Source organism: Phoenix dactylifera, chromosome 6 (genome assembly GCF_009389715.1).
Source record: "Phoenix dactylifera cultivar Barhee BC4 chromosome 6, palm_55x_up_171113_PBpolish2nd_filt_p, whole genome shotgun sequence".
NCBI classification, from domain to species: Eukaryota; Viridiplantae; Streptophyta; class Magnoliopsida; order Arecales; family Arecaceae; genus Phoenix; species Phoenix dactylifera.
The window spans coordinates 17,697,511-17,724,080 of record NC_052397.1 but is presented as its reverse complement, the minus strand read 5'-3'; the positions used below and the strand labels follow the sequence as shown (position 1 = coordinate 17,724,080).

At 40.0% G+C, this 26,570-nt stretch overlaps 2 protein-coding genes across 11 annotated transcripts; both read left to right on the top strand.

Annotated features, from left to right (window-relative positions):
- The first annotated feature begins 5,017 nt into the window (after window positions 1–5,017).
- On the top strand, window positions 5,018–9,472 carry LOC103703547 (AP2-like ethylene-responsive transcription factor CRL5). Its single transcript, XM_039127668.1, has 9 exons — window positions 5,018–6,080; window positions 6,200–6,827; window positions 7,135–7,217; window positions 7,420–7,428; window positions 7,545–7,633; window positions 7,730–7,803; window positions 7,892–7,942; window positions 8,033–8,109; window positions 8,493–9,472. The coding sequence occupies exons 1-9, from the start codon at window positions 5,753–5,755 to the stop codon at window positions 9,137–9,139; spliced, it is 1,986 nt and encodes a 661-aa protein (XP_038983596.1). The 5' UTR covers window positions 5,018–5,752; the 3' UTR covers window positions 9,140–9,472.
- A 12,897-nt stretch (window positions 9,473–22,369) lies between these two features.
- Window positions 22,370–26,302, top strand: LOC120111141 (transcription factor bHLH74-like). Of its 10 annotated transcripts, none has more exons than XM_039127661.1 (12): window positions 22,371–22,662; window positions 23,032–23,066; window positions 23,815–23,871; window positions 23,961–24,025; window positions 24,107–24,571; window positions 24,686–24,913; window positions 24,999–25,064; window positions 25,147–25,215; window positions 25,438–25,509; window positions 25,604–25,786; window positions 25,860–25,950; window positions 26,027–26,302. In XM_039127661.1, the coding sequence occupies exons 5-12, from the start codon at window positions 24,146–24,148 to the stop codon at window positions 26,047–26,049; spliced, it is 1,158 nt and encodes a 385-aa protein (XP_038983589.1). In that variant the 5' UTR covers window positions 22,371–22,662; window positions 23,032–23,066; window positions 23,815–23,871; window positions 23,961–24,025; window positions 24,107–24,145; the 3' UTR covers window positions 26,050–26,302. The 10 variants fall into 10 exon arrangements, with proteins under 10 accessions (XP_038983593.1, XP_038983589.1, XP_038983588.1 ...); XM_039127660.1 differs by having other exon boundaries at window positions 23,225–23,871; XM_039127666.1 differs by having other exon boundaries at window positions 22,371–23,871; window positions 24,107–24,211; window positions 24,319–24,400; window positions 24,503–24,571.
- Window positions 26,303–26,570: the final 268 nt, after the last annotated feature.

Below are 26,570 nucleotides of genomic sequence, written 5' to 3'. Positions count from 1 at the left end.
TCATCTTCACACACACACACACACACAGAGAGAGGGATAAAGGAAAGCACATGAAACATGGGGCTTGGCAGGAGAGCAAGGGGAGAGGCTTTATTGGGAACTTCATTTGGGAGTAGGAGGAAAGTGGAATGTCTTGTGAACTTGCAGCTACTCTCTCTCTCTCTCTCTCCCCCCCTCGTATTGACTTGGTAATGTTATCTTGGACACGGCTCTTGTCGCTCTCATTCAGATGCTATCCAAATAGCCTCCCACCACCTTCAGCTTTAGGCCATCGGAGCACTTGTTTGGGATCTTGCTTGGATTTTGTTTGCATTTTGTGGTGTCCACGTGAAAGACGAGCCCCACACTTGATTGCATTATTACTGTACAGTGGCAGAAGCGTAGCATGAAATGGCTTTTCTTTTTTCCATCTATCATTTTCCTCTCTTTCATTAATTTAGACAACTAAATTAGCACAAAGAAGGTGATAAGAAAGAACACCTTCTTACCAAAATGGAGGAGGGAGATATATCAAGGTAGGAGATATAGATGCATGCCTCTCAAGAAGCCATTTGTTTCTTACCAAAAAAGAGGAGGGACATATATCGTTAGCTCTTTCTAAACATATGCAAAACAAAGGACACCTTCTCACCTGATATTTATCCTTCCTTTCGGCTGAAAGAGTGAGGGTCATGGACTGCGTTTTTGGCCATTTTATTCTCATTTTGTATGATAAATTGTTATCCACTAGTATGGCACTGTACTAGAAGGTAGCACAATGACTTGTCAATTCACTTGCTTGGCCTGTGGCCCTCAGGTATCTTGACATGGGCGACCAAAATTATCTTGGTACTAAAATCCCAATTTATCATATCAGAGAAAGGGGGGACAGATGGGCTTGTCTTTTATGGCTGATGCCTGAAATTCCCTCATCTCTTTTCCTTTTTACCTCGCCACCGACCCTTTTCCTTGAAGATTTTTCAACTGGCACTTTTTGTTTGGTCCCTATGCGGCACAACTCAAGTTAGGAGAGTATTCCTGTGACCCTGTCTTCCCTGGAGGGACTTGGAGCTTAGTATCTCGTCAGGCGTATCTAGGCCAGGTGTTCAGGCCCGGAGATTCCATCTGAAGAAATAGGAGGCAAGAGCCTGGGCCTTTTCTTCCATTTGAACGTGAATCTGAATAGGTTAGAACAAAGTCTTGGAGGAGACAACGCCATGGATAGGACAAATCATAGAGCAAATCTAGCATAAGTTATGGGATTTTGGTTGTGAATGTCCATGAACCAATCTAATCTAAACTATTGCTGTAGGTGCAGGAAGAATGGCCATGGTAGAATTGTTACGAAAGAGATTAAGTTGGAAGCATCAGACTTGGCCGATTACGAGAGACTTGTAGAAAGATGATAGGGTAGAGAAGGCTATACGATTCAGGTGGATACTAGTTATCTCTTCAGTAACATTGGAGTGTCTTCGAGGCATGGAGATCTGAGAGCAGTGCAGCCTGGATGCATCTTGATTGATGGATTCCTTTAATTAAATTTTGAAAAAAGAAATATTAGAACGCTACAGGATCATGGGATCCCCCCAATGAGTTGTACAACGAAACCACTGAAGAGAGCGGCTGAAGGTTGAGAACAAGATACATTGAGGAGGCTAAGAATTCTAACGAAGCTTAATATAAGGTGATATTTTGAGGAACATTTACCTATCATGATCTAACTTTTCCGCATGGAAAGATGGCAAGACTGTTTGCTATCCCTACATGATATCTAATCCATGCAAATAGCACTGTCGTGGTCTCGTGGATCGCCTAGAAAGAGACAAACGCCTCACGTGTGCATTATGCTCAACTTGCAAGCAGGATCCAAAGATGGGCATGCTTACGTGTCAGAAACCTCACACCTGTGAATACATGGGCAGATACACGTATTCGAGTGTGTGTGTGTGTGTGGGCGAGAGAGAGAGAAAGAGAGAGGATCATACAAAAGATTGTTTCCTGTCACTTGTCACATGAGGTTCCCCACTTTATAGAGGCATCACAAGAACCATTTAACAAATTTGTGCATCATTTTGTTCTTTCTGTCTTCAGTAGTTTTCATGGCTCTGGCTTTCTGGAACTTTTCATGCTTCTTGGGATTAACTAGCTGCTTAGCCAATAGAAGACGCTCTTGCTTTGTGGTCCTATGTAAGTGGAAACCTATCTTATCTTTAATATTATCCTATAACTACACTTGCAAGCCTAATGAGGTCTCTCAGTTTACTGTCTCTCAGGGCACATTTCTTGTGTCGTGAGCCAATCTTATGAAATGTTTGTGAAGAGGTTGCCGGAACCTTTGAAGCCTCGGTTTTGGTTTTTTTTTTTTTTTAATTAAAATTTTGAAATTATAAAAACAGGCTATCAATGATTTGGTGGTTAAGTAAGAATTGCATCGCAGTGCTGATCACCAAGCAATCATGCATTGATTGCACTTGGGCTGGGCGAGGTTTACGTTAATAAGGGCAAATCTAGTGCCACGAAAGAAACCTTTATGTTTTCCCTAAATATGTTAAAGTTTTGGTAAGAGTTGCTGAGCAAGGAATTTGCATCATGGAAAGTAAAGATGGAATTTATCAATGAATTTACTATTCAAAACCGAAAAACTGAGCTATTTAGATGATAAGTGGTATATATGTATCTTTTTAATTGCTCCAAAAAAGGAATCTATGCACTTTTAAAAGGATGCATGAGCCCTTCTTCCTCCCTACTCTGTTATGAAGTCATATCTCAACAGTCTCCCTCAGGTTTAGGGCATTTATTTTGGCTGGCCTTATGAACGGCTTTGTTTGATTCAATGAAAGAAGATAAGGAGAAGAGAAGAGCAGGGCTCTTCCTTCCAGCATGAATTACAGCTGAAATTGATCCAGTTAAGCAAACCATCCTCAAGTCCCACACCTTGCAGAAAGGAGTCCTCGTCCCAGCGTCCATGAAACAAGGGATGCTCTTCGGGTCTTGGTTTCATCTAGTGTAAGAAGAAAAGAAGAGAACAGTTCGTGAAACCTCTTCGTGGCTTGCTTGAGCTTGAGCCAGCATTAATCTTTGTTGTAAATAGTTCGAGCTTGCCATGGGGACGCCAAGCATAGTCGCCATTGTTTCTCGGCCAGGCTTAGGCAAATTTTGTGAGACCTGATATCTGTCGAGGATGCACCAAGACCCATTTGGGTTTGGATGTCAGGCCCAAATTGCATAGCCTCTCGCGAGTCCAAAAGTTAGCTAAAGTCGCGGAATCTAGCAAACACCACCTCGGCAATTATCTATTTAGCAATAAGAGAGAGTCCAAAAGTTGTACCATTGCTTATGTGATGCCTCTGCTCCTGATTGATTCTTCTGCAACGTGCTGCTATTCACCAAAATAAACATTTTTAGAATAAGCAAGTGCTGATGCTTGATCTTCGTGAGGGAGAAAAGATAAGTAATTGCTTGAGTGCATCCAAATGAAGTAGCACTCCTGAACAAAGGAGATATGGCAACAAAGTACTCAGTAAACGTCCCTTCCTAGTACCAGGCAAGAGAATTCTTGTGTTTTGCGCATGGCACATATTCCTGTCCTGGTGAACAATCCTGGTTTTACCACAAATATTGCCACTCATTAATCTTTACTCTAATACTCCTAAAGCTCTTTTTTTTGCAACTCCCCTTCCTCTCTCCCTCTCTCTCTTAATTGTTGCCTTGTTTTCAGAAAAAAAAAAAAAATCGCCTTGTTTTGGAATGGGTGTTTTAGATAACCGTGTTGGTAGTGGGGGAAGGGAAACTTGGACCGCAAATGAGTGAAAAGAGATGACACCAGAGTCACCATTTCTCCCCCTACTAAAAAGGGGGGTTGGTGAAAGTGAAAGGAGGAGGGGGAGCAGAGTGTGACGAGAGGCGTTGCTCCAAGGTGAGGAGACATCATTCCAAGCAAAAGTGCCAGTGTGGGATGTAGTTGGTGGATTCACTCATCATTACAATAATCAAAAAAAGAGATGGCTGGAAGAATACATGGTTCTCGTCTTTGTACCTGGGAACCCCTCCACAGCCCCACCTTCCCTTCATTCCCTCCCCAAACTCCCCTCCTTCCTCTTCCCACCTGCTTTTCCGATACCAAATCATCCCCACAAGAAAATCTGTCTCAATGGAGACCATGCACACCTGCATGCAGAATATAAGCCTTAATGAAAGCCCCCTATATGTATAATTATATCACTATCCAATAGTTCAGGGGCCCAAAGACTGAAAAGGAAGAAGATAGGCACATTGCTCATTGCACTTGCGCTAGGAGGCTGGCTGGAGACACTAGTGGACCCTTGCCAAGCTGCATTCCAAGGATCCCACATCTCCACTTGTCAGCCATATGATTACATGCAGCACAAGAATATCTACCTAAAAAAAGCCTATGAACGCCACTTAGTCGACACTTAGGCATCCAAAGTCCCCAAATGAGAAGTTAAGCACATTGATTTTAGGCTCTGCATAGAAAATTTGAAGAGACTCTAAAGTAACCCTACAATAATATAGCTTGAGAAGGATCTCAGACATACTCAGCATAGTCTAATTATGACCCAATATTTCTAATGGATTTGGTTGGATTTCAATTAAAAAAATTGGACGAGTCTCAGAATAGTTTGCTTTGATGGATTCCACTCAGGATTTCCTTAAGCAAACGGTACCTTTACATCTCATGCAGCTGGGTATGGTAGAAGAGAGAGCAGTATACTTATACCCTGGTACGAGAGGGAGCCCTTTTTCATGTTTTTGGGCCCTCCCTTCATCATTCCTCGAATATATCAAGCTTACCATGGGGACCCACATCCCACTTTTTGTCTGGAAGCAGCTGTTGACTCCAGCCGGTACCCTTAAAAAGCATTGCAAGTTCGTATGGACATGCTAATTTTTAGCGAAACCGGCTTCTCCATCCCTATTCCCACAGGGACCATCTCTTGTACATGGTTCTGTGATGATATATCGTTATCAACTCAAATTAATTCCCCTTCCTCAGAAACAACATCTACTTTTATGTTTTTGATTGTTCTTTTTTTTTAAAAATTGGAAAATGATTTGGATAGCCACAAGGTGTGAACAATAGATTTAATTGGGATCCTTGGGCTGCACTGCGATCTAGTACAGAGATAATAGTACTGCTGTGAAGTGACTGGTTGGACAGTTGTCCTGCCTGTCAATCAATCTATCTCATGGCCATGAGACTGTGAAAATAGCAGCCTTCTTTTGGCCACTCTGACCGGCATCCAGCTTGATAGATGGCATAAGGTAAGTAGAGAAGGAAAGGGCCTGGTACTCTCCCCAATGGCCACCTCACCATTAATAAGATTGCCTTTCAAGTTCTTCGGGGCGGTGGGCAGGTCAAGAACCCTTTGTGTGGTTGCATTGCTGCCTTGACTTGGGGTCATATCACCACCGAAGTTTTTTAGTAGGGTTTAAGGGCCTTAAGAAAAGTATAGTGTGGGGAGGGAAGGAAAAGCTGGAACGATGGGCTATTGGTCTTTCTCGGAACACAGATCCCTATGGAATGCAGGAGGGTGCTAGTGATCTAGCATTCGCTTGGTAGAGCTCGTTCTTTTTGCTTAGTTTAAAGGGACCTCCGATGTTCTCATCAGGTGCTTTTCAAAGAGAATATGCGTTGAGGATTAAATTTGTCCTCCATGGGTGTTTCTCTGAGAGAAGCCGAGAGGGCTTAGTTCTCCGAATCTTTCAGCTTCTTTGCATCAGGTCCTCGTGGAGAGCAGTCTGAAAGAGGAAGATGAAGTCAATGAACAACAGCGGCAGCAGCAGCAGCAGCTGGTTGGGCTTCTCTCTCTCCCCTCAAATGAACATGGAGATGTCCTCAGAACCGCATCACCAACCAAATAATCAGAGTCATCATCACCAAGCGCAGCCCACCCATGCTGCTGTCTCCTCTGCAGTCCCATGCAGCTTCTTTCTGTCTCCACCTCAGCTTAACAGCTCGGGTCTCTGCTATGGAGTTGAAGGGGAGAACGGGGGGCTCTATTCTCAGTTGTCTGTAATGCCGCTGAAGTCTGATGGGTCTCTTTGCATCATGGAAGCACTCAGCAGATCACAGCAGCAAGGTATGTCCCGACTGCTGCTTAATTTTCTTTCTTTAGATTCTTGCAGCTTCCAGACAAGCTACTGTTTCTAAAAACATTTTGACAACCTTCTTTTTCCCTTCCTGTTGAATGTGGTGAAGGAATGGTGCCATCTCCATCCCCAAAACTGGAAGATTTCTTAGGTGGTGGTCCAAACATGGGGTCTCATCATCAGTATGGGAACAACGAAAGGGGAGCAATGGCCTTAAGCTTGGACAGCATATACTACCACCAAAACTCGCAGCCTGAGGGCAATAGAAGCCATCCTCTAGACCTCCTCCAAGTGCACCAGCACCAGCAGCAGCATCCATACTTCCAGCCGCTGCAAGAAGGCTTGTGCTCTGGGCTAACAGGCCATGAGATTTTTCAGGGTCCATTGGAGGAAGAACCAATGGCCGATGATGGAATTCCAAGCTTGAGAAACTGGGTAGCCGGGCACTATGGTACATGCAACAATGGATTGAGTGAGGAAGGGGGCATAGGGACTAGTTCTGTCGGTGCAATGGGATATGGAGACTTGCAGTCCTTAAGCTTGACCATGAGCCCTGGCTCTCAGTCTAGTTGTGTCACAGCTCCACAGCAGATATCTCCTGCTGCACCAACTGAATGTATGGCCTTAGATACACCCAAGAAGAGAGGGACTGGGAAAGGGGGCCAGAAGCAGCCAGTCCATAGGAAGTCCATTGATACATTTGGCCAGAGAACATCTCAGTATAGAGGTGTTACCAGGTCAGTATTGGTGAGCGTGGTGCATTGGTTTCTAAGCTACTCTTTTAGTTATTTTATTTATTTAAGCAAGATGTTGTTCTGGGGTCTTGCCATCTCTTTATTTTATATCATTTTCTTGTTTGCAAGTTTTTTCTACTGCTTGGTTTTTTTTTTTTTTCCATGGGGTGTTTGTACTCTAGTGTGTTCTAAAGGGTTCTCATGTTGGCGTGTGATGATTCTAGCAGCTCTTCTATTTTTTATTTGCTGTCACTTCTATCTCTTGAAATGCTTTATATAGTGATGTTATGGCATATGCTTTGTGAATCAGGCATAGATGGACTGGGAGATATGAAGCCCATCTCTGGGACAACAGTTGCAAGAAGGAAGGCCAGACAAGGAAGGGAAGGCAAGGTTGGTAAACACCCCCCCCCCCCCCCCCCCCCCCCCGAAAAAAAAAAAAAAAGGCTCAGAAAATCTCATTAAACTTACATTTTATTCCCTTGTTCTTCCCTAATATTTGGGATTCTTACCCACGTTTGCTGACTATTGTATGGAATTCTCCTGTCATATTCTTCCCTGGGGATAATGTCATGGAATTCAATATCTTCTGCAGTTTATCTGGGTAGGCCTCTCTTTCTTTTCAACTAAAATATTGAACCATCTCTTTTTGTTAAAACTTTCTCCTGGCTCCCTCCAAATCCTCTATACTGGTATAGCAACTAAATTTTGCGGTTGCAGGGGGTTACGACATGGAAGAGAAGGCTGCAAGAGCTTATGACTTGGCTGCTCTGAAGTACTGGGGACCATCGACACATATCAACTTCCCGGTATGATTGATCCTTCAAGACTGCTAAGTGCTTACCAAAACTCCAGCATTTCACTCCTTTGTTGTGATCTTATGGCCTCAATTTGGGTTGATGCAGTTGGAAAATTACCAAGAAGAGCTAGAAGAAATGAAAAACATGAGCAGGCAAGAATATGTTGCCCATTTGAGAAGGTAAAATCCCTCTTCTTCAGTCCTAAGCATCCATTTAATATGCTATTTCGAAAAACTTCTCATTTCTTTGTTGTGGTCTTGCTCGCAGAAAAAGCAGTGGGTTTTCCAGGGGAGCCTCTATGTACCGAGGAGTGACAAGGTTTCTCCAGTAGTCAATGTAGAACAACAATCTTTTCCTTTGTTGGGATTTGTTTTTTTGATTAAATTGTCTCTTCCTACTTCTCTGCAGACATCACCAACATGGAAGATGGCAAGCCCGAATAGGGAGGGTTGCTGGAAACAAGGATCTTTACCTTGGAACCTTCAGTAAGTATATGAAGCCATTTAGGTTAATATGTCTGTGTCTGGTGCCAGGCCACATTATTGTATCTGCTCAATCTTACAACTCATCTTTTATGATTGTTTCCAAAAAATTAACAGTTTTATCACGTCACTATTAATGTTGCGATCTTTTTCTATTCAAAATAGTCATGTTTCGGTTTTTGCAAAGCTCTAAGTTGACTGGTTTACAGGCTTGTAATCAGAAGGGAGAACCAAAATGGGCAATTTCTTCCTTATGGTGTTTGAATTATACAAGCTCCACTAAGGCTATCTGTCAGGAAAAATGTTTGGTCCATAAAGTTGACTGTTAAGGTAGTCCTGTTTGATTAAACACAACTCTAGTTCTCACTAGTGAGATGAATTCTTAGGTACTCAAGAGGAAGCGGCTGAAGCCTACGATGTTGCTGCAATTAAATTCCGTGGGGTGAACGCTGTTACGAACTTTGATATAACAAGATACGACGTGGAAAAGATTATGGCGAGTCCTACACTGCTATCAGGAGAGCTTGCCAGGAGAACTAAAGCAATAGAAGCAGGCAACGATTGCGCTTCAGTACAAAACAGCAGCAGAGAGCTTGATCTAACTGAAGAGAACAACAGCAGTGCTTCTGATTGGAAGATGGTCCTCTACCAGTCCCCTCAGCAAACACCACAGTCCTCTGAATCTCTCAATCACAAATCTGTGACAGGTGTAGGTGATCACCGGAGCTCCGCAGCCCTCTCAGTGGCTCTGCATGGCATGGTCGGCATGGAGACGGTGAGTTCAGTCAACGGGGTCGAGGATTCTGGCAAGATAGGGAATAACCACATTTCAAATCCATCCTCGCTGGTGACCAGCCTGAGTAGCTCCAGAGAAGGAAGCCCGGACCGGAATGGTCTCTCGATGCTCTACTCCAAGCCTTCATCCAACTTCACTAGTCCCGCCCCAATGAGTTCTTGGATTCCATCAACCCAGCTCAGACCAACAATTTCCATGGCTCAAATGCCAGTGTTTGCTGCGTGGAACGACGCTTAAGCTTCTGTTATGATGGTAAAGCCATGTAAATTTGATGAAGCAAAAGAAGGAAACACGAGAGAGAAGAACGCATGTTGTATTCGAGAAAGAGGAGAGGAGTCTTGTTTTACTTTTTACCCCTTTTTTTCCAGCAGTGTGGATGAGATTGGTGATTCATGAGGTCCAATGCTAATGGTGGGAGCAGGCTGAGTCCACTGTCAGTAGATTAGATTTCTTTTTGAACTCCTTTGGGGCCGTTTGGGAGGAGAATTTTGCAAAGTTGTAGGCCTGAGGTTTCAAGGACAATGATTTCATTGCATGAAATGATGTTTAGTTAGTCTACTTTTGGTCTTGCCAAGTACATCATTGAAAACAGCTCATTGTATCACAGCAATGCAGCGTAATCTTTTGACCAGCATGTCACCCTTTTCCCTCCTCTCCAAGCCTCTTCGTGACCATCATTAACTATGCCCTTTTCCTCTGCAAGCTTTGTCCAAAGGCTTCCAACATTCCGCATTTATTCTAAAGCAGAGAGATTCGCAAATCATGCTTTGCTTGTCCCAGATTCATGATGGTTTTTGTTATGGCATAGCATTCTATGGAAAGACTTTGTCTCCAAAGCTAATGTACGCTTTCCAAGGAAATGTGGTTAACTTTTCTAACTGTTGTTACCCCGAGCTATCTGGTTGAAAGCATGGCTGATGGTGGATTTGAGATAAAAAAAATTCATGTTGAGGGAGCTGAGCTTCACAATGATCTCCATGTAGTTAAAAAATGGAGAGATTTTTCATCGCAAGATGGAACTCGGTCGCTTTCAACTGTAAGGATGTTAGTAGTTGGGTCCAAGTCAGGCATATATATGTCCCTTTTTTTTCAGTTAATAGGTCAGACTATGTGACTAGATCAACAATGGTGAGTAATGAGGCCAGAGTAGGACCAAAAACTCAGACATTGTTCAGACATGGATGCTAATTTATTGTAGCATGGACACTAGAAGATAATAATAAATAGAAGGATTTGGTGAGAAGACATGCTTTATTTATCTACTGGGCATAGGCCCCATGAAGAGGTACACATGCATCAACTGTAGCTGCAAATCTGCTCGCTCACATGCACCATCATAGCCATCTTTTCTTTTGCTAAGAAGCCCCTAAAATATTTCACTTGATCAGTCATGCACCATCATGGCCATCTTTTCTTTTGCTAAGAAGCCCCTAAAATATTGCACTTGATCAGTTATTTTCCAAGATCGAGCAACCTTGGCCTTCAACCACCCAAAAAAAAAAAAAAAAGCTGATTGCCCCCTACCAAGAATAAGAACTCTCTCTCTCTCTCTCTCTCTCTCTGCATACACCAGCACGAATCATCATATCATTGAATGATATCCATATACACCCCGTGATTTCATGACAAGCTGTCAGAAAACAGTAAAACAGCCCTGCTCAAAGCCACCACCTCGTCCGGATTCTCGTAATTTATATATATGTATGGATGTTTGTATGTATGTATATGTATACATGTATGTATGTATGCCTATATATATATATATATATATATGTTTGTATGTATATGTAACATACAATCTTACTTGAGGAAAAAATGAAACACTTGTAAGGGATAGGTGGCATAAAAGAACCCTAGAGTTCTTGCTGTAACTTGAGATATAATTAAGCTTGGATAGAAATCAATGGAGAAGGATGTGGTGATAATAATGTTATTAGCAGAAGTAGTTTTGGAGCACAAGTTGAGTAATGCAGTAGAGATATTTGGTGCTCCCGAGGAACCCTTTGGTTTCTACTCATACTCGAGCTAAACTGTGCTTGCCCATTGTTTCCTTTGTATACCATAGGAGAAGGATGCAACAATCAATCTTCTTATATGTGTATCACTTCTTAAACTAAATAAAGGGTCCATTGATGCCCTCATCCTTCCTCATCACATCTAGACACCCATAGGACATGCCTCTCCAAATGAAACAGCATGGACAGAAGTACCAACCAAGCATGTATCTCATTTATGGATCATTGCCCCCCCCCCCCCCCCCCCCCCCCCCCCCCCACCCTCCCATGTGAGTGCCCAGCTTCAAGCTTCCCTGCCACAAACACTAGAGTTTCGAACCCCTACAAACTGATGGCGATCTGGTGGGACCCCACAATAAAGGCCTTACTGAAGCGGCTCTCGTTATCATTGTGACCCCCCATCGATCCCTCCCGTACCTTCCCATCAAATGAACTCCAAACACCATGCATGCATCTGCTTCTTCCTTGCCTTCAGATTGCAATACAAGCTGTTGCATCCCCCCACCATGCACTGCATGCAACGCTGTGCAAGTGCAGTCTCACGGCAATTGCGTGGCTAGGGATACAAATGGGCCTGCCCTTCTCGTACACTCGGCCCACTTATGGCCCATTTGCTCAATGCAGCCCATCAAGAAAAAGCAGGGAAAAAAAAAGGAAAAAGAAAATGAAAGAGCCTCTAAATCATAAGTCTGGTGAAAATATATATGCTTAAAGAAGGATCGAGTCAGCTAGCAAACCAGGTTAGATCTTGCAGGAGTCCGAGTTATCCTAAAATTAGTATGTTAGTGTCTGCCGATCCCTTGCTTATTCTTTTCTCTCCAATTGAATCTATGCTTAAATGCAATGTAGAACTTGGTATTATACTTCGACAAAGATGCAAACGCCAACTTGGTTCAGTACTCTTTCTGCCAGGCAAGAGGCCTGAATGAATTGTAGAATTTAGTGTTCAAACTTGGACGCATAAACGATACACAAAATAATCACTAAGAAACTAAGCTTAGGTTGGAGTCTCGAATTTTGTTCCTTGACATTTGAATTTGGATTTTAGAAGCACTTAACCTGGATATGTCTAAAACTTATCCAATTATTATACGGAAGTCGACATGATACGCTATGTATGCATCAATATAAACAATTGCATGTCTATTATGTGCAATAGGTAAAAATGATGTATTTTTGCAACAAAAATAGTCGAAGAAGTGACACAGTGTTGCCTAAGCTAGATTACCATTTCATAGTGCACTGGCAAGCAGGATCTAACCCTATTTCAATGAGAAGGTATGGCTTGTGCAAATAACGGCTCCTATAATTATATTGTGAAATGTTCTCTGGATATTTTTATTGTCAAAAGACAAATTCTGTGGAGGTTACATTATCCAGTAATTCGACATCACTGAAACGTTTGGAAATGGATTTGGTTCAAATAAAGGAACACACCTCCTGCCAAAAACCAAAAAACAAACAAATCAAGAATACTGGATGCACACATTTTCTAAATAACAAAACTTAATTCCTATCAATTGATAAAACTCTATTCACCTGCTCCTAAGAACAGTTCAATCCTGTTGTGCCACAAACCCACCTTATGCTTTTTGCTTTTTGCTTTTTGTTTTTTTTTTTGGGTAAAAACTTATGCTTTCTGTTGCTAATCAATGGACAAATAAGAAACTAAAAACTTAGCAGCCTAGAGCAGCCTGAAAGGGAATCTACTATGCGAGTTGGACATTGAACCCGGTTCATATCATTCTTAAGGAAGATTCGGCCACGGTAATTGAGTAGATCCGGAGCCGGGAGCGCATAGTTGATGATCGATCGTTGATCCATGAACTACACAGACTGCTAGGAGAGTGAATTCTACCATGCCTCACATGTTTATAGAAAGATAAACAAAACTGCTGACTGAGTGATTTTTTATGCGGCCCACCACTATAGTGGGTTCGTTTGGATGGACCATAGGTCTGTACTAAGGCCTTTACTACGTAGTTTTCTATTTTCTGATATTATTTATCATATTCACATTTGCAGTGTGTGGGCTGCCGTTGTATCAAAAACAACAATGCGGGCTCATCCCGCTGAAAGATTATAGTGGTTGTATCAAAAAAAAAAAAGAAAAAGAAAATAGTGAAATGTTGCTTGCTGGAAATATTACTTGATCACAAAATATCAAAAAAGAAGAAAGGCCAAATTTAAGGCCCAGCATTTGGGCCAAGAATAAAAGTAAATAAATAAATGACAAAGCTCTCCTGCCAATAGGGATGGTATTGATGGTACTGCATGTGACGGCCCTGAGTTTGCACCCATGAAATAATAAAATAGCCGAGACCAACTCCTGTGCCAAAAAAAAAAAAACAAAAACAAGAAGATTCGTACGGATGGATGAGATGCCTGATGGGGATCCATCAACGTCGCTAATCAAAGTCAGAATCGTTCGGCCCTTCGCGCAGTGCGGCAGCATTGACGGCCGAAGTATGACCCTCACTGTTTTGGTTTTAATTTTTTTAATTTTACTCAATAACCTCACAGCCTTACCGTCCTCGCCTCCGAAGATTCTTTGACCCTGGGCGCCTTGTGGAATACGTACATATATTGATGCATGCATATGCATAATATTATATATATATATATATATATATTAATTTTATCTTTCTGAACATGGCATTGTTGATGGTGCATTTTTCATCTTCAGATCCAATTGGTGGATGATTTTGTCCTTCCATCAAATAAAATCATAAGTAAATTATATTTTTTTTAAGTTTATATTTATTACACTTATATTCAATAATACACTTACATCTAGTCAAATTAATGCTATTAGTAAAATTATCCATCTTACATAAAAAGCCAAAATTAATTTTAGATAACGGGAAGAATGTTTTTTTTTTAATATTCTTATGTGGCTGCTACATCACTTAAAGTTATTTTTATTATTTTTAAAAAATTTTCTGACGTGATATTCAGAATATTTTTAAATTAACGATTTGACTATTATATTATTAAGTCATGAGCTAAAGTGTTAGACAAAAATAAACTTCATAAATTTAAATATAGTTTTTTTAATTATTAAATATAAGTATAATTTATTTTTAATTTTAAATAATTTTTTATAATTTATTCTAAAATTATTTACACATGTAGGATAAGCTAATGGGTCTGAGGCTTATCCCAAGCAAACCATCAACTTATCCTGCATGCAAACAGTTTTATTATCCATACGGCAAAATTATTTGCCCGATCGTAGCGCGGAGAAAAAGGGAAATTGCATGACATCCAATTTCGGTGAAAATTTATATATAACCTTTTCTGAATTATATTTGTGAATCAACTTCTTTATTTTTCATGATTCAAGTCTTATGAATTCAGAAGTTTGATGTTTTCTCGAAAATGTACGGTATTTATTGTGGGAAAAATTCATAGCTAAGAAAACAGTAGGACGGATTCTCAAAATAGAAAATTGTAGGAATATCTTAAAGATGAGTGGAATAAAATAAAATAAATATTTATTTTTTGTAATTTTACCTATCGTTAGGACGCCAGGCCTAGGCTCAAAACAAGCTTAGATGATAGGGCTCAGACCCAATTTCGGCCTGGCCCGAATCAAGCCCAAAGGTCCCAGGCTCGGGACCGACCTGGCAGTCGGTAATATTTTAGATACGACTGAGCCCAAGTTGGGCCGCTTTGTATGAGCAACCAGCCTGGGTCCAGCTAAAATCAATCAAACCCTCTTCATTCCTATGTGGATTGGCTTTTAGGATTACTACTCCAATCTGGCGCCTGGATTTATTGGCCCAGGTCATCATGCCAGCCCAGCCCACTGGCAACTCCATTGATCGATTTGATGCCGGTATATGGTATGGTGCCGGTTTTCATATTGGATGTACCGATATAGTAATAGAATGATACTAGTACGAGGCATGAGGCCGAGATGCAGTACCTTGGGCTGTAATTGCAGTTTTGAAGTTCAGGTTGCTAGTCGACTATATATGTTTCTTCAGTTTCCTTGGTACGTGAATCAAGTTACCTCAATGTTTACTTTCCTGATGTCTTATATGGTATAAAGCATATTTCAATGTGAATTCTGGTGGTTCTAACATGCACACAAGAACCATACAAGAACAAATGCACACATCTGTGCATGCAAAACATGCATTCAAGACCTCCAAGCTTTTTTCTTCAACCCTTTCACAATTTACTTATTCCAGTAGCTGTACTTAATTGTTGCAATTTTTCTTTTCCCTGCTACGTCTACAGATGTGTAACCACTACTTGAATTAAAAAAAAAAAAAAAAAAAAGTTACAACTTTATGTTCCATTAAGATTTTGCTTATCTTCATTCCATTTTGTTGTCTTTACTTCTCTATGATTTTTATCGTTGTATTCAATCTTGTCAAGAAGATAACAAGTCCTCTTCAAACTAATCACAAGGAGCAATTATGGTAAAACAGAAATGTCTCTCAACCACTTTGGGTCCTTGGACCTCCAAGTATGTAGGAATAGTTAACTACATTTCAGAGAAGTGTTTAGAATTGATTTCTGAGGAGCAACCCTGCAGCCTTGGGAATTTTTGTTCATGAATTTAACCTTGGGGTTGTCTGCTATCTTTTTTGGCTAATGTGGTCCAACCAATTGTTTCTTAAATGCACATCTCTTTTGAAAGTGCTAGTTGTTTGCAAAGAGAACTATAGAGCAGCCATTCTCAACATTAGAAGATTGCTGGTAGTTTTATATGACTAAGGCAATGTTATTCCTTGATTTACCAAGTTGTGGAGCTCTTTATAACGAGTCGTGTGAAAAATAACTAAAGAATAGTAAAGTTTGGTTAGGCAAACTTTCTGGAAACATCATAGATGGTGGGACCATGGAAAGACCATGAGGAACACTCCTCAGATGCTGAGACTTGCATCTGGGCTGATTGAGTGAGTTGCTTAGATTTGGAGCCTATCAAAAGGATATATGCTTGATGAGGTGTAAAAGTAGACCTTTATCTTTTGATAGAAAAATGTCTTTACTGTAGATGGTCCATATAATATGTCCTTTCTTGATTTCTATGGCTATACTAGAGCATTATCCAAAATAAATAGCTTTTGAACTTACTGGAGGAAAAAAATTAGATCACTTCTTATGGATTTGTTGAGAATGATTCTGATCTAGTTCATAGCCTATTAGAAGTAGAAGGCGCTCTGGTCGGATTCTCATGGGCAGAAAAAGATGGCAGTCGGTTTGATACTAATCAAGTGACGTTGCATTCTTGGAAGGATATAGTGATTCAGGATTTGTTCATTCCAGAAAATATCTGTCAACTAGATATAGCGATCTGGGATTTGTTCATCGATACATAGTTCAAGAAGGATCATCTGCAGTTCAGGAATATGGTGATGTATATAGGCTTGCAAACACATCAATGATAATTACCATACAGCTGGAAAGATGGTATTAGTTGAGGCTTTCAGGGTCCCATAGAACTGGATTTCCGGGTTGAGATTTAATACTGAGATGAAAATCAAATCAAATTTGGACTTCCAAATGTGAAATGGGATCTAGAACCTTTACTGTAAGTCTTAGAATACTATCAAGATTAATATGTGGACCTGAAATCTTGAGCACAGGCTCATTTGGTCATTGTATTTTATACTTGGATATCTTCTTTCATGAGATAAGCTGTGACTGATATGCTAGGCCTCTCTTCATATAAAAAAGTTAAGGTAGGCTTCTCTATCTGGCAGCAAACTTCCTAGATTTCATGGCTTGACACCTCTCTTACCTAAAGTTGCTTTGTCTAGGAATTTGCTATCAATTTTAAAGGGTTGCTGAGAGGTTAACTTGTGGTCTAATTATGTGTTGTATTGATATAAATGTGCCCCATAGTAAACCCCATTTTGATGGGGAAAGACTTGGATTGCAAGAAGATGTCCTTTCTACTTACATACATCACACATATACAAACATAACTTATAGGACTTTCATCTTCTATCTCTGCTTCATTTGTAAGATAATAAATGCATTGCCTTTGGCTCCTATTAAGGGCCATTATCTAAAAAATAGATTATATATATTCCATTCATTCTAGTTTTATTCAAGTAACATTTTGGCAGCTTTCTCACCTTCTGCAGATATGCAGTTTGAATTTAGGATTCTCTTTTTAAGATGCTGACTCTAACATACATTGCATCTAGTCCAGTTATCTTGGTTGATTCATCTATAAATTAACCCCAGGGATTTTAGTTGATACATATAATCGGTGCACTCAATTCTTTCCTTGATAGTTTCACCATGCATCCACCTCATCATTCACAAATTTGCTATACTCATTTTATGCATAACTGCACTTTGGACTGGTAACATCCTTATCTATACAATATATTTGTTTGTGATTTTACAAAACCTTTGTGAATTGTGTATTCCATGCTCTTGGCTAATACCTCATTACCAACTTTATCGCACATAAGCATGGAAAGAGGATGATAAGCTTCTATCCTTCTGCTGTAATCTTCTTTGACAATGAATTACTCTCTCTTTCATAGGATCGCCTGTCCTGTAATGTGTTTCAGATGTACCACTCTTCAATGTGCTCTAATTATATGCTCATTGTTGATGTTTGAACTACCGATATTCAGGGAACTTCTTTATATGTAGCCTCCATTATACAAAAGAGTTGTCAATATAAATAACAACGTCTATTTTAGAATTCCGTTGGGGTAATGTACTGGAGATATGATTAAATGATGTAATATTCATGTCTTGTGAATTTCATAATCAAATATCTTGTAATGTGCCATCATTCTCATGTTTGATTAAGGTCAATGTGGACGGTCTCGTAATATTTATTGAGCATATCTAGGTGGCAGACTTCAGTATAATGACTTATTTATACAGAAGAAATAGCAGGCAGTTGCATCAAGATATATCAGATGAATGTTCTTTGGGGTGGTTATATACACTTCGAGTGGTTGTTTTTATTCCCACGACATGAGGATTAGGAGAAACCTTCATTAGATTGCATCAAGATCTTCTATATTTCAGGAGAGAATTGGAAGATGAACAGGTCCATGTACATCAATTAAGACGCATATATTATGTTTCATTTGTGTTATAACCAGGAAGATGAAGACACGAAAAATACTTAAGGGAGTCTTGAGGTTAGGGTTAACAGATATAACAGAGAGGAGACCTTAGAATCCTCGATGGAGATGCAGAAGCAATTTGACAAAGCTCACTATGGCAGAGAATATGCATCAGATGTTAAGCTCAAACAAGACAAGATCCTTGGAGACTAGGCCATTCCACTATGGCATCAACTGCTTTTGCTTGCTTTTTTCGCTTCTAATATAATTTGTGGAGTGATTTATCAGGATACCTACCAGAGGTCTTCTTAGAGTCTTGCACCGAACATATGATAGCAGATGAACTAATGAAGTTAATCAAGTAGAAGGTCTGAAAGTTACTTTCTTGTGAGACAATCCAAGAGGTGGCCATGCTATGTATACACTTGCTGATTTTGATGCCTTAATTACAAAAAAATATGATTAAGATCAAAAACTGGTACTTGGTCCTTCTATTACGGCATGGTTTTTAAAAGTAGAAACATATTGCTGAAAAGAAAGATCTCTCACTTATCAGTAACCACATATTGCTTACTACCTTGAATGCTGAGAGATCTGTCCTCCGTGTTGTTCATTCATTTTCACTTCCTGGCGAGGATGTTTAAATTCTTGGCATATGCAGTATAGCAGGGGGTCATACTAACCAGCCACCTAAAATTGACAGAATTTCTGGTTGGGACAAGCCTAGCCAATCGGTGGGGCCATAAAATCTACCACCTGTCCTCAATTACTTTTTCATGTTTTGATAATGACATGTAATTGCATGGGCACATCTTCAGCATAAGTTTTAGCTGCAGGAAGAGAATGTTTTGGCTTCTTTTAATGGGCTGAACATCGATTGCAGGAGGATAATGGATGATTGCTTCTCATTTACGCGTGCATCGATTCATTTATATATATCATGAATCAACATTGTTAATTGAAATTCCACTGCCTTCCTTTTTTCTGCTGTTCCCTTTACTAAACCAAATGTCTTTCATGAGATATTAGCTTTATCTTTGTTATGTCTACTGTGATGGGAGCCACCATCAGTATATAAAAAGCAAGAGATCTTCTTTCGTACATGTAAGAGGCAGCACTCAATCAAAAGCGTACGGAGTGTTGCGTAATCCTAGAAAGGGTGCAACTTTCTGGGAATGCTTGGAATGCTTGCTTGTGGGGGGTGCAACAAAAGATTGTGGAGCATGGGAAAAGGTATTTAGCAAACCATAAAGCAAATGCACCATCCATCCATTAGAGAGTAAGTTATGTTTCATTACTGCTGCTCATGTTTTGAGATTCCTCGCTCTGATATCTTCTCATCGTTGTTGCAGCGGACCGCACCTTTTATGGTGGGCAGCGAGCTCATACTTCAGAAGCTTACTGAATGCATTATAACACACAAGACTTTCAGTTATGGTCAACCCATTGATGTTGATACCTGCAGCCTCTTTACACTAAGTAGTTGCCATTATTCTTATCTATCTATCTACACTTTATGCTAAGGAAGTAGCTGCCATTATTCTTATCTATCTACCTGTGTATCCAGGTTCACACTCCATACATGCTGCAATGCTGGTTGTGGTAGACTAAGTTGTTACCAAGTAGTTTTGTGCTGATAGACTAAGGTGATAGTTTTGCTTTCACTTTCGGTATAGCTGGAGTTGTTGATTTATGTATCGTCTGTACTTTTGAACATTAGCTGATAGGAATTTGATTGCACACTTCCACAACATATCCCAGCAAAATGCTTGAATTTGCTCGAGATTGTCTGCTTTGCAAAAACTATTGAATGTAGTTCCTGCTTACAGTTTTGCTTCCAGTCTCTGTGGGGCCTAAGAGTCTAAAACAAGCACCGGAGAATGTGAGGATGGGATGCCCTGCATTGCAAGTAATGTAAGAAGTAATGTGACAGGGTGGTAAAAGGGTTCTATTCGTTCAACTGCTTTTCCGTGCATGTTTTTATCAGAACAGCTGCAACTAGCTCTCCTCGAAAACAACAAGACCACTGCAGTTAGCAAAGAACCCTTCTAGATTTATCTTAGCGTGGAAAGTCCTAAAGAAAGGAGGAATAAACCAGAGTTTGTTGCCAAATGCTGCACTACCTTGAAGATAGGTATCGTCTCCTAAATAATTAAATTAAAATACAAGTCCAACTTAAAGGCCCGAGCCTGTGCAAGCATATGTTTAGTTCCACATTAACTAAGTGCCGAGGAGATATTGGATACTCATACAGGACAAAGATCCTAGGTTACTACAATATACATAGCCCAGTAGACTAATTTGAAGTTAAAATCACGCTGTTTTTGAAGCTGCAACGAGTATTAGCCAAGCATTGGCTGCTTAGATGTGCTATCTCTGAGCATGGGAAACGATATTGATTGACATATCTGGCATTAGTCTATTATGGCTTTAGCGACCAAGATCTCGAAAACCAAAATGTTCTTGTTAACATCGATAAAATGATTTGATGATTCACCTTTTGACCCGAGCATCTTTTCATTATGCATGTCCTTAATAGCCACTGTTTCCACAGCAGAAAATCCTTAACAGAGTTGTAATGGCGGTCAAAATATTGGAGACATGATAACCCTCATGAAAAAGTGTCCATCCATTCTTCCTGCCAAGACTGGCATGCTCTGCTCTACATGGCTTCATATCATATAATTATGGTGCATGCTGATGCATGGGAGGTTCTCTAATCCGAACCACAGTTATTAATCCTATGGGAGGACTATTGGATGCTTTTTGAAGGTGTTTAGTATTCTTTTATCTCACATACGCCAATGGAGGCAGGCAGAAACGTGATCTTCCCTGCCAGGACTTGCATGCTCTGCTCTTCATGTTTTCATATCACTAGAACTGGAACTGCAGTTATTATTCCTATGCAAGGAGCATTGGGTGTTCTTTGATGGTGCTTAATATCTTCTATCTTCTATGTCACATTTGCCTATGGAGATAAGCATGCAGCAAACTGGACTACTCTTACAGATTGTGAAAAAATTATTTTGGAGAGCAGTGCTGAAAAGTTTTCTTGCAAGCGCCGTCTTTATATATCAGCCCTTCGTTTAAGCAAATAATATCAAATTTATAGATCTTCCTGTCCAGCTTAATTTGGTATAATACAATACCATCCATATAGGCCTTGGCTAATTTGTATCAAAATTCATGAGAACTGGGGACTATTGAACTAAAATCAAGTGGGCCTCGTAAAATTGCCATTCCAACACATTCAAGGTTCAAAATAATGGCTGCTATAATAGTTTCAGGCCCTCTCTATTTTGTTATATGTAATATAATAAAAGAGAAAAAGATGATTATAACTGGTAATTTAGTGCTACAATGACTCGTAATAACAGGAATACTGCCTTTCGAAATTCTACAATTTCTTCATAAAAAGTAAGAACTTTCCTAAATTCAGATCTTTGCACAAAATTTGCCTCCAAACGAGTTTGTATTATCTAGAAAAAATAATTTTTATTAAATGTTATATGGTTTATAGATTGTGTCAGGTTGATGTAACAGAAGATATGGATTAGAATTACCCAATTTCATAGAATTTAGTATCATCCATATTGTCCCAAGGTAATTGCTATCTAATTTTATGGTAATCCGAAATATAGATCTTAAAATGAAGTGGGCTTCTTAAAACTGCCATTCCAATGCATCTACTCAAGAACTCATTTTTAAAAGATATTAGTATCTAAATTAAAAGATGCATGCCTATTGTAATGATATGCTCACACCTACCTGCCTACTAGTATCTCACCTACATGCTCGCACGAGTCTTCACATACTTGGAGGACTCCTGTTGGCATATATTTAGTTCTATATCAATTATGCACTAAATAGATTTGGGCACTTATCTAGCATTGAAGAATCCAACTAGTCATTTTAGATGAGATCCTCGTTCACTACACCTATGCTTTCTATAGAATTTGAAAAATTGAACTTTGATACATATTCCAAATCTACAAAGTCATGCTTTCAGATATGCTTATATATAATTCGACATTCTTAAAGATTAATTTTCATATTCATCAAAATTCTCCTAATCTTCCTCAAAGAATTTTAGCAATGTGAAATAGACAGACGATTATTTTTATCTTCTGATGGTCCTTACGAGACCACGAAGCAGTTAGTCATCCATGGAACTTCAACGTGAGATCTCAATCCTCGACAGATGCTGAAATGCGAATCAAATCCATGGGTTCACTGCTCTACAAGCAAACTCCTGCAGCATGGATTTGTGAAGGACAGGAAGGTTAAAAAGATAAGATTCCACATGTTTCTAGTAAAAGAAATGAGGGGGAGAGAGAGAGAGAGAGAGAGAGAGAGAGAGCTGTGGGGGGGCTGGCAGTGGGAAAAATGAGTAGAAATAGTTGGCAATGTGTCAGTAAACAGACATATCCTTCAAAGCTTGGTGTTGAAGAGAAGCACCTTCCCTCCTAAAAAGCAATTAAAATAGACAAGGGAGTACAATAGAATAAGCCCCTTCACTTTTTTAAACCACAGGAATCCATCTAAGACAAACTATAAGACCTCGCATGCTTTGGTTAGATTAGCTCGCTCCAGGCCTTTATAAAAATATATTTTACAGAGGGTAGTTGGCAGTGGTTAACACTTGCAGCCTTTCTTTCAGAAAAGGACCATTTCATCTCTCTGGCAGGTCACTCTCCTCCTACCGCTTGTTTCTAATCTCCTAGAACTGTCTCCCAATTCTTAATTTTCTTGCTATTATATGGTTTCCGTGTGGATACAGTAGAATCTTTATGGAATTCAAGTGCTCATGCTGAAAACCTTTGTATTTTGATCCCTGATAAGTCTCACTGGATGAGTTCCAAGTTCTTCCAATTCTGCTGGGTTAACCTAATTTCATGGTTTGAGGCTTGTTCAGGTGTCCATTGAAGGAAATGCTGAAAGAAATTTTGCTGGCGGGGTCTTTTGTTTACTTTTTTTTCTTCTTGGTTACTTCTTTGCTTGAACTCTAATTCAGAACACAACAATATCCATTTACTTTAAATTACATCTGCATCAGGAGCTTTGGTGGGATCTGCTCTGATACCCATTCAGGTAATTTTCAAGGGGTTTCTATTTCTCGCCAAAACTTTTTTATTTGGATGCCTGAAAGTTTCTGGCATTTATGGTCTCCACAGAACCATAACCCATTCAGTAGGATCTATTTCTGTAGGATTTTCAGCAGAATTTGATGCTTTGAAGTTTTCATGCAGATCCCTTTGGGGGAAATGTTCAAAGAGTTAGCCCATTGGCCTTCCTTAGTAGCTGGAAAGCTTCAAAAATTTCTGCTGTGGTCCACTTGTGTATAAATTTCTGCTGAATTTGATGCCTCAGGGGTCTTTTTGTGGCTGCCTTTTCTGGAAAATTCCAAAGGGCCCTCTTGTTTGTGAAAGGAAAGCTCATGCATTGTGAAAATTTATAGTGAAGGCATTGCTATTTTCCTCTTACTGTCATCCTTCCAAACCTATGTCAGGCCTCTCTTTTCTCTAGATTAATTTCTCCCTGTTGTTTCCCTGAAAACCTTATTGTTGTTGGCTTGCAGCTAGCTTGAGTTTTTAAGTCCTTGAGAAAAAAAACGAAGGTGGTAGCTTTGCTTTTCTGCTAGCATATAGAGCTATATTATATGTTAAGGGATCATTTCTTCTTTGTCTCCTTTATGCTCTGGTGATGAAAGGTTCACTTTCTTGCCTGTGGGGCACTTTGCAGTAGAATATATGTTTTCTTATGGTTTTAAAGTCATCCAGCTGGTGCATTGCAGGGAAGAGTTTTGATCTTTTCCATCTTTCGTGTTACTTGTGTATAGGATTCTTCTTCCAAGGGACTACTTTTGCTTTTTGAACCTTGGTGTAAAGCTGCTAAGGTTAGTTGCTCCTTGTTGAGCCCTGCAAGAAATTATCAGTCAACCTTCATTCATCTCTTGGGCTAAAGATGCTGCCATTTGATTTGCAGCACTTGCAGTATATGATTTGAAGATTCTATACTATATTGAGTCTCAAAGACTTGAGCAGTTGAAGGTGTCGTTTCTTATGGATTGTTCATTTGGCGGCATAGTGCTTTTGTTTTTGGATAATGATGCTAATCTCTTGTTTGAGCAGGAGGAAAAGGGGAGTTCTGCAATTAGCCAATCTTCCCAAATGTATTCAGCTCAGCAATCTGATCGGGCCGCGAGAGCATCTTCGATGACAGCTCCCCGTTCTTCTGTAAATGTTACTGAACAATACGTAGTTACTGATTGGAACTCCCTTGTTCCGGTGGATCAAAATATGGAGTTTGATGGATCATCTAGTATCTCTTGTTGTAATGTTAGGATACCGCTAAACCAGGAAATGAATAGTTCTAATGCTGATACCAGGCCTTCTTCCTTCGGCAATGAGAGCTTTCCTGAGATGGTGAGTTATTTTGATTTATCAAAGAGCTGCCGGATTGCAGGCGCTATCAGTCCTCCAAATTCCCCTTTAACTAACAATCATAGCTTTGAGAAAAATTTCAAGGGGAAGAAAAGGAAATATATGACTGAATGTGGTTCTGTGCATCCCCATTCTCCACTTGATCGGATTCGGGTAGACGAGTACTCTTCTTTCCAGTTTTTTTTTTTTTTTCTTCCCTCTCTCTCGTTTTCAACATGCAATTTGTGAGGTAGTTGATAGTTTTTTCGTTTGTCCACACAATACAAGGCTGAGGCTGAACAGGAGAGAGATGTCCCTGCTGAGTCTGACGAAAGCCCAATAGAGCAAGATGAGAGAAAACAGAAGAGTGAACTGAATCCATGCATCATGACTCATAAACAGGCTTTTAAACATGCCAAGGAACATCCGCAAGATGGTGATGCTCCCAAAGAAGATTACATTCATGTCCGAGCCAAGCGCGGCCAAGCCACCAATAGTCACAGCCTTGCAGAAAGAGTAAGTCTTATGCTAGGACATGTCTTTCAGCATTGTCTTCTTATTTTCTCATTTTATACCTAGGTTTAATTTTCATGACATGCAGGTGAGAAGGGAAAAGATCAGCGAAAGGATGAGGCTTCTTCAAGACCTTGTTCCTGGATGCAGTAAGGTAATTCATGAAATCTCTCTCTTCCCATTTATGCCAAGGCTTTTTTCCTAGCAAAATTAAACTGTTCATTTTACTCTGGCAGATTACTGGCAAGGCTGTCATGCTTGATGAGATAATCAACTATGTGCAGTCGCTGCAACGCCAGGTTGAGGTATGCTAGTTAGCTTTCTTGCTCAGTACTGATGTAATGGTAAGAGAAGTTGAATCCTGATAACAGCGACGAATTTGATCTTCGCATTAGCTAATTAATGACCTATCATAAACTGTTGCATATGTTAGAAATTTGTGTGAAACACTCAACTAGGACGTACCATCTTCTTTTTGGCATATTTTTGCTGCTATTAATAGACCTTGCTGCAATCGGAGTCTGCAGTTCCTATCGATGAAGCTTGCAGCCGTCAGCCCTGAACTGAACTCCGACAATGAGCAGAGCCTTCTGAAAGATGTAAGACTGTTTAGTAGTTGGCAGCACATCTCTAATTTAGATCCTTTTGGCGTTTATATGGTTTTGATATTTTCTTGTGTGCCTCATTCTATAGATTCTTCATGCACAAGATGGAGGTTGTGCTGTTCTGGGGTTTGGTCCAAGAATGAGCAGCCTTCGCCCTCGTTTGTATGGGCCATCAACCAGGGGAGTTATGCAGACAGAAATCATTTGCAGTGTGCCCAATTCAGAGGACATGCTTAGAGCTGCCCCACCCCATATTTCCCCAGTGGCTCAAGTACTTCAAAACGTTTCTTTTCACCATTTGTAAAGATTTAATGTTCTTCAATTAATTGGATCTTTGTACACAGATATCAAGTGTATGGCATGATGAACTGCAAAATGTTGTTCGGATGGGCTTTGTTCCTGATGCGCCTGCTGGTGGAGGCACAGAGCACAATGGTATAAAATTGTTTACTGGCTTTGAATCATATGCGAAAGTTTATCTGTGGTTCATGCGTGTCTTTGGGTGATGCAGGTTCCATGAAGGTGGAGCTATGAATCCTCTAGTGGAAACATCTTTATCCTTCTAACCGAGATGGTGCATGTCAGAATGTATTCACCATTACTTGGAATCTCTGTCAAAAGATCCATGGCCCTCTGTTACTAAGGAACATAGTATTGTACAGTTTTACAGGCCTAACCATTTGTCTTCATTTTTTAGAAGACCTTGTGAAATGTTCATGATGATTGTGTATTTCTGAGCTCATATAAGCTGATTCAATCAAAGGAGTTGTCGTTTTGATTGGTATTACATTTGTTGTATGCAATGCTTGGGGGAATTGAAATGGAGTTCATGACTTATGTTAAAAGATGCGTGGGCTAGTTTCATACCTCAAGTTGGAGTGATTTCTCAAAAAATTAGCTGTACTTTACCACAAAAAAAAAAAAGATGCATTTAGGGGAGTGGCTCGTTAGTAGTTTGTGGTGACAAAAGGAGGCTTGGGAGCAAAAGAGCATTAAAGAATGAAACTTCTGCACTCATCTCTTTAATGATTGAAATATCAAGTCGTTGATTCCTC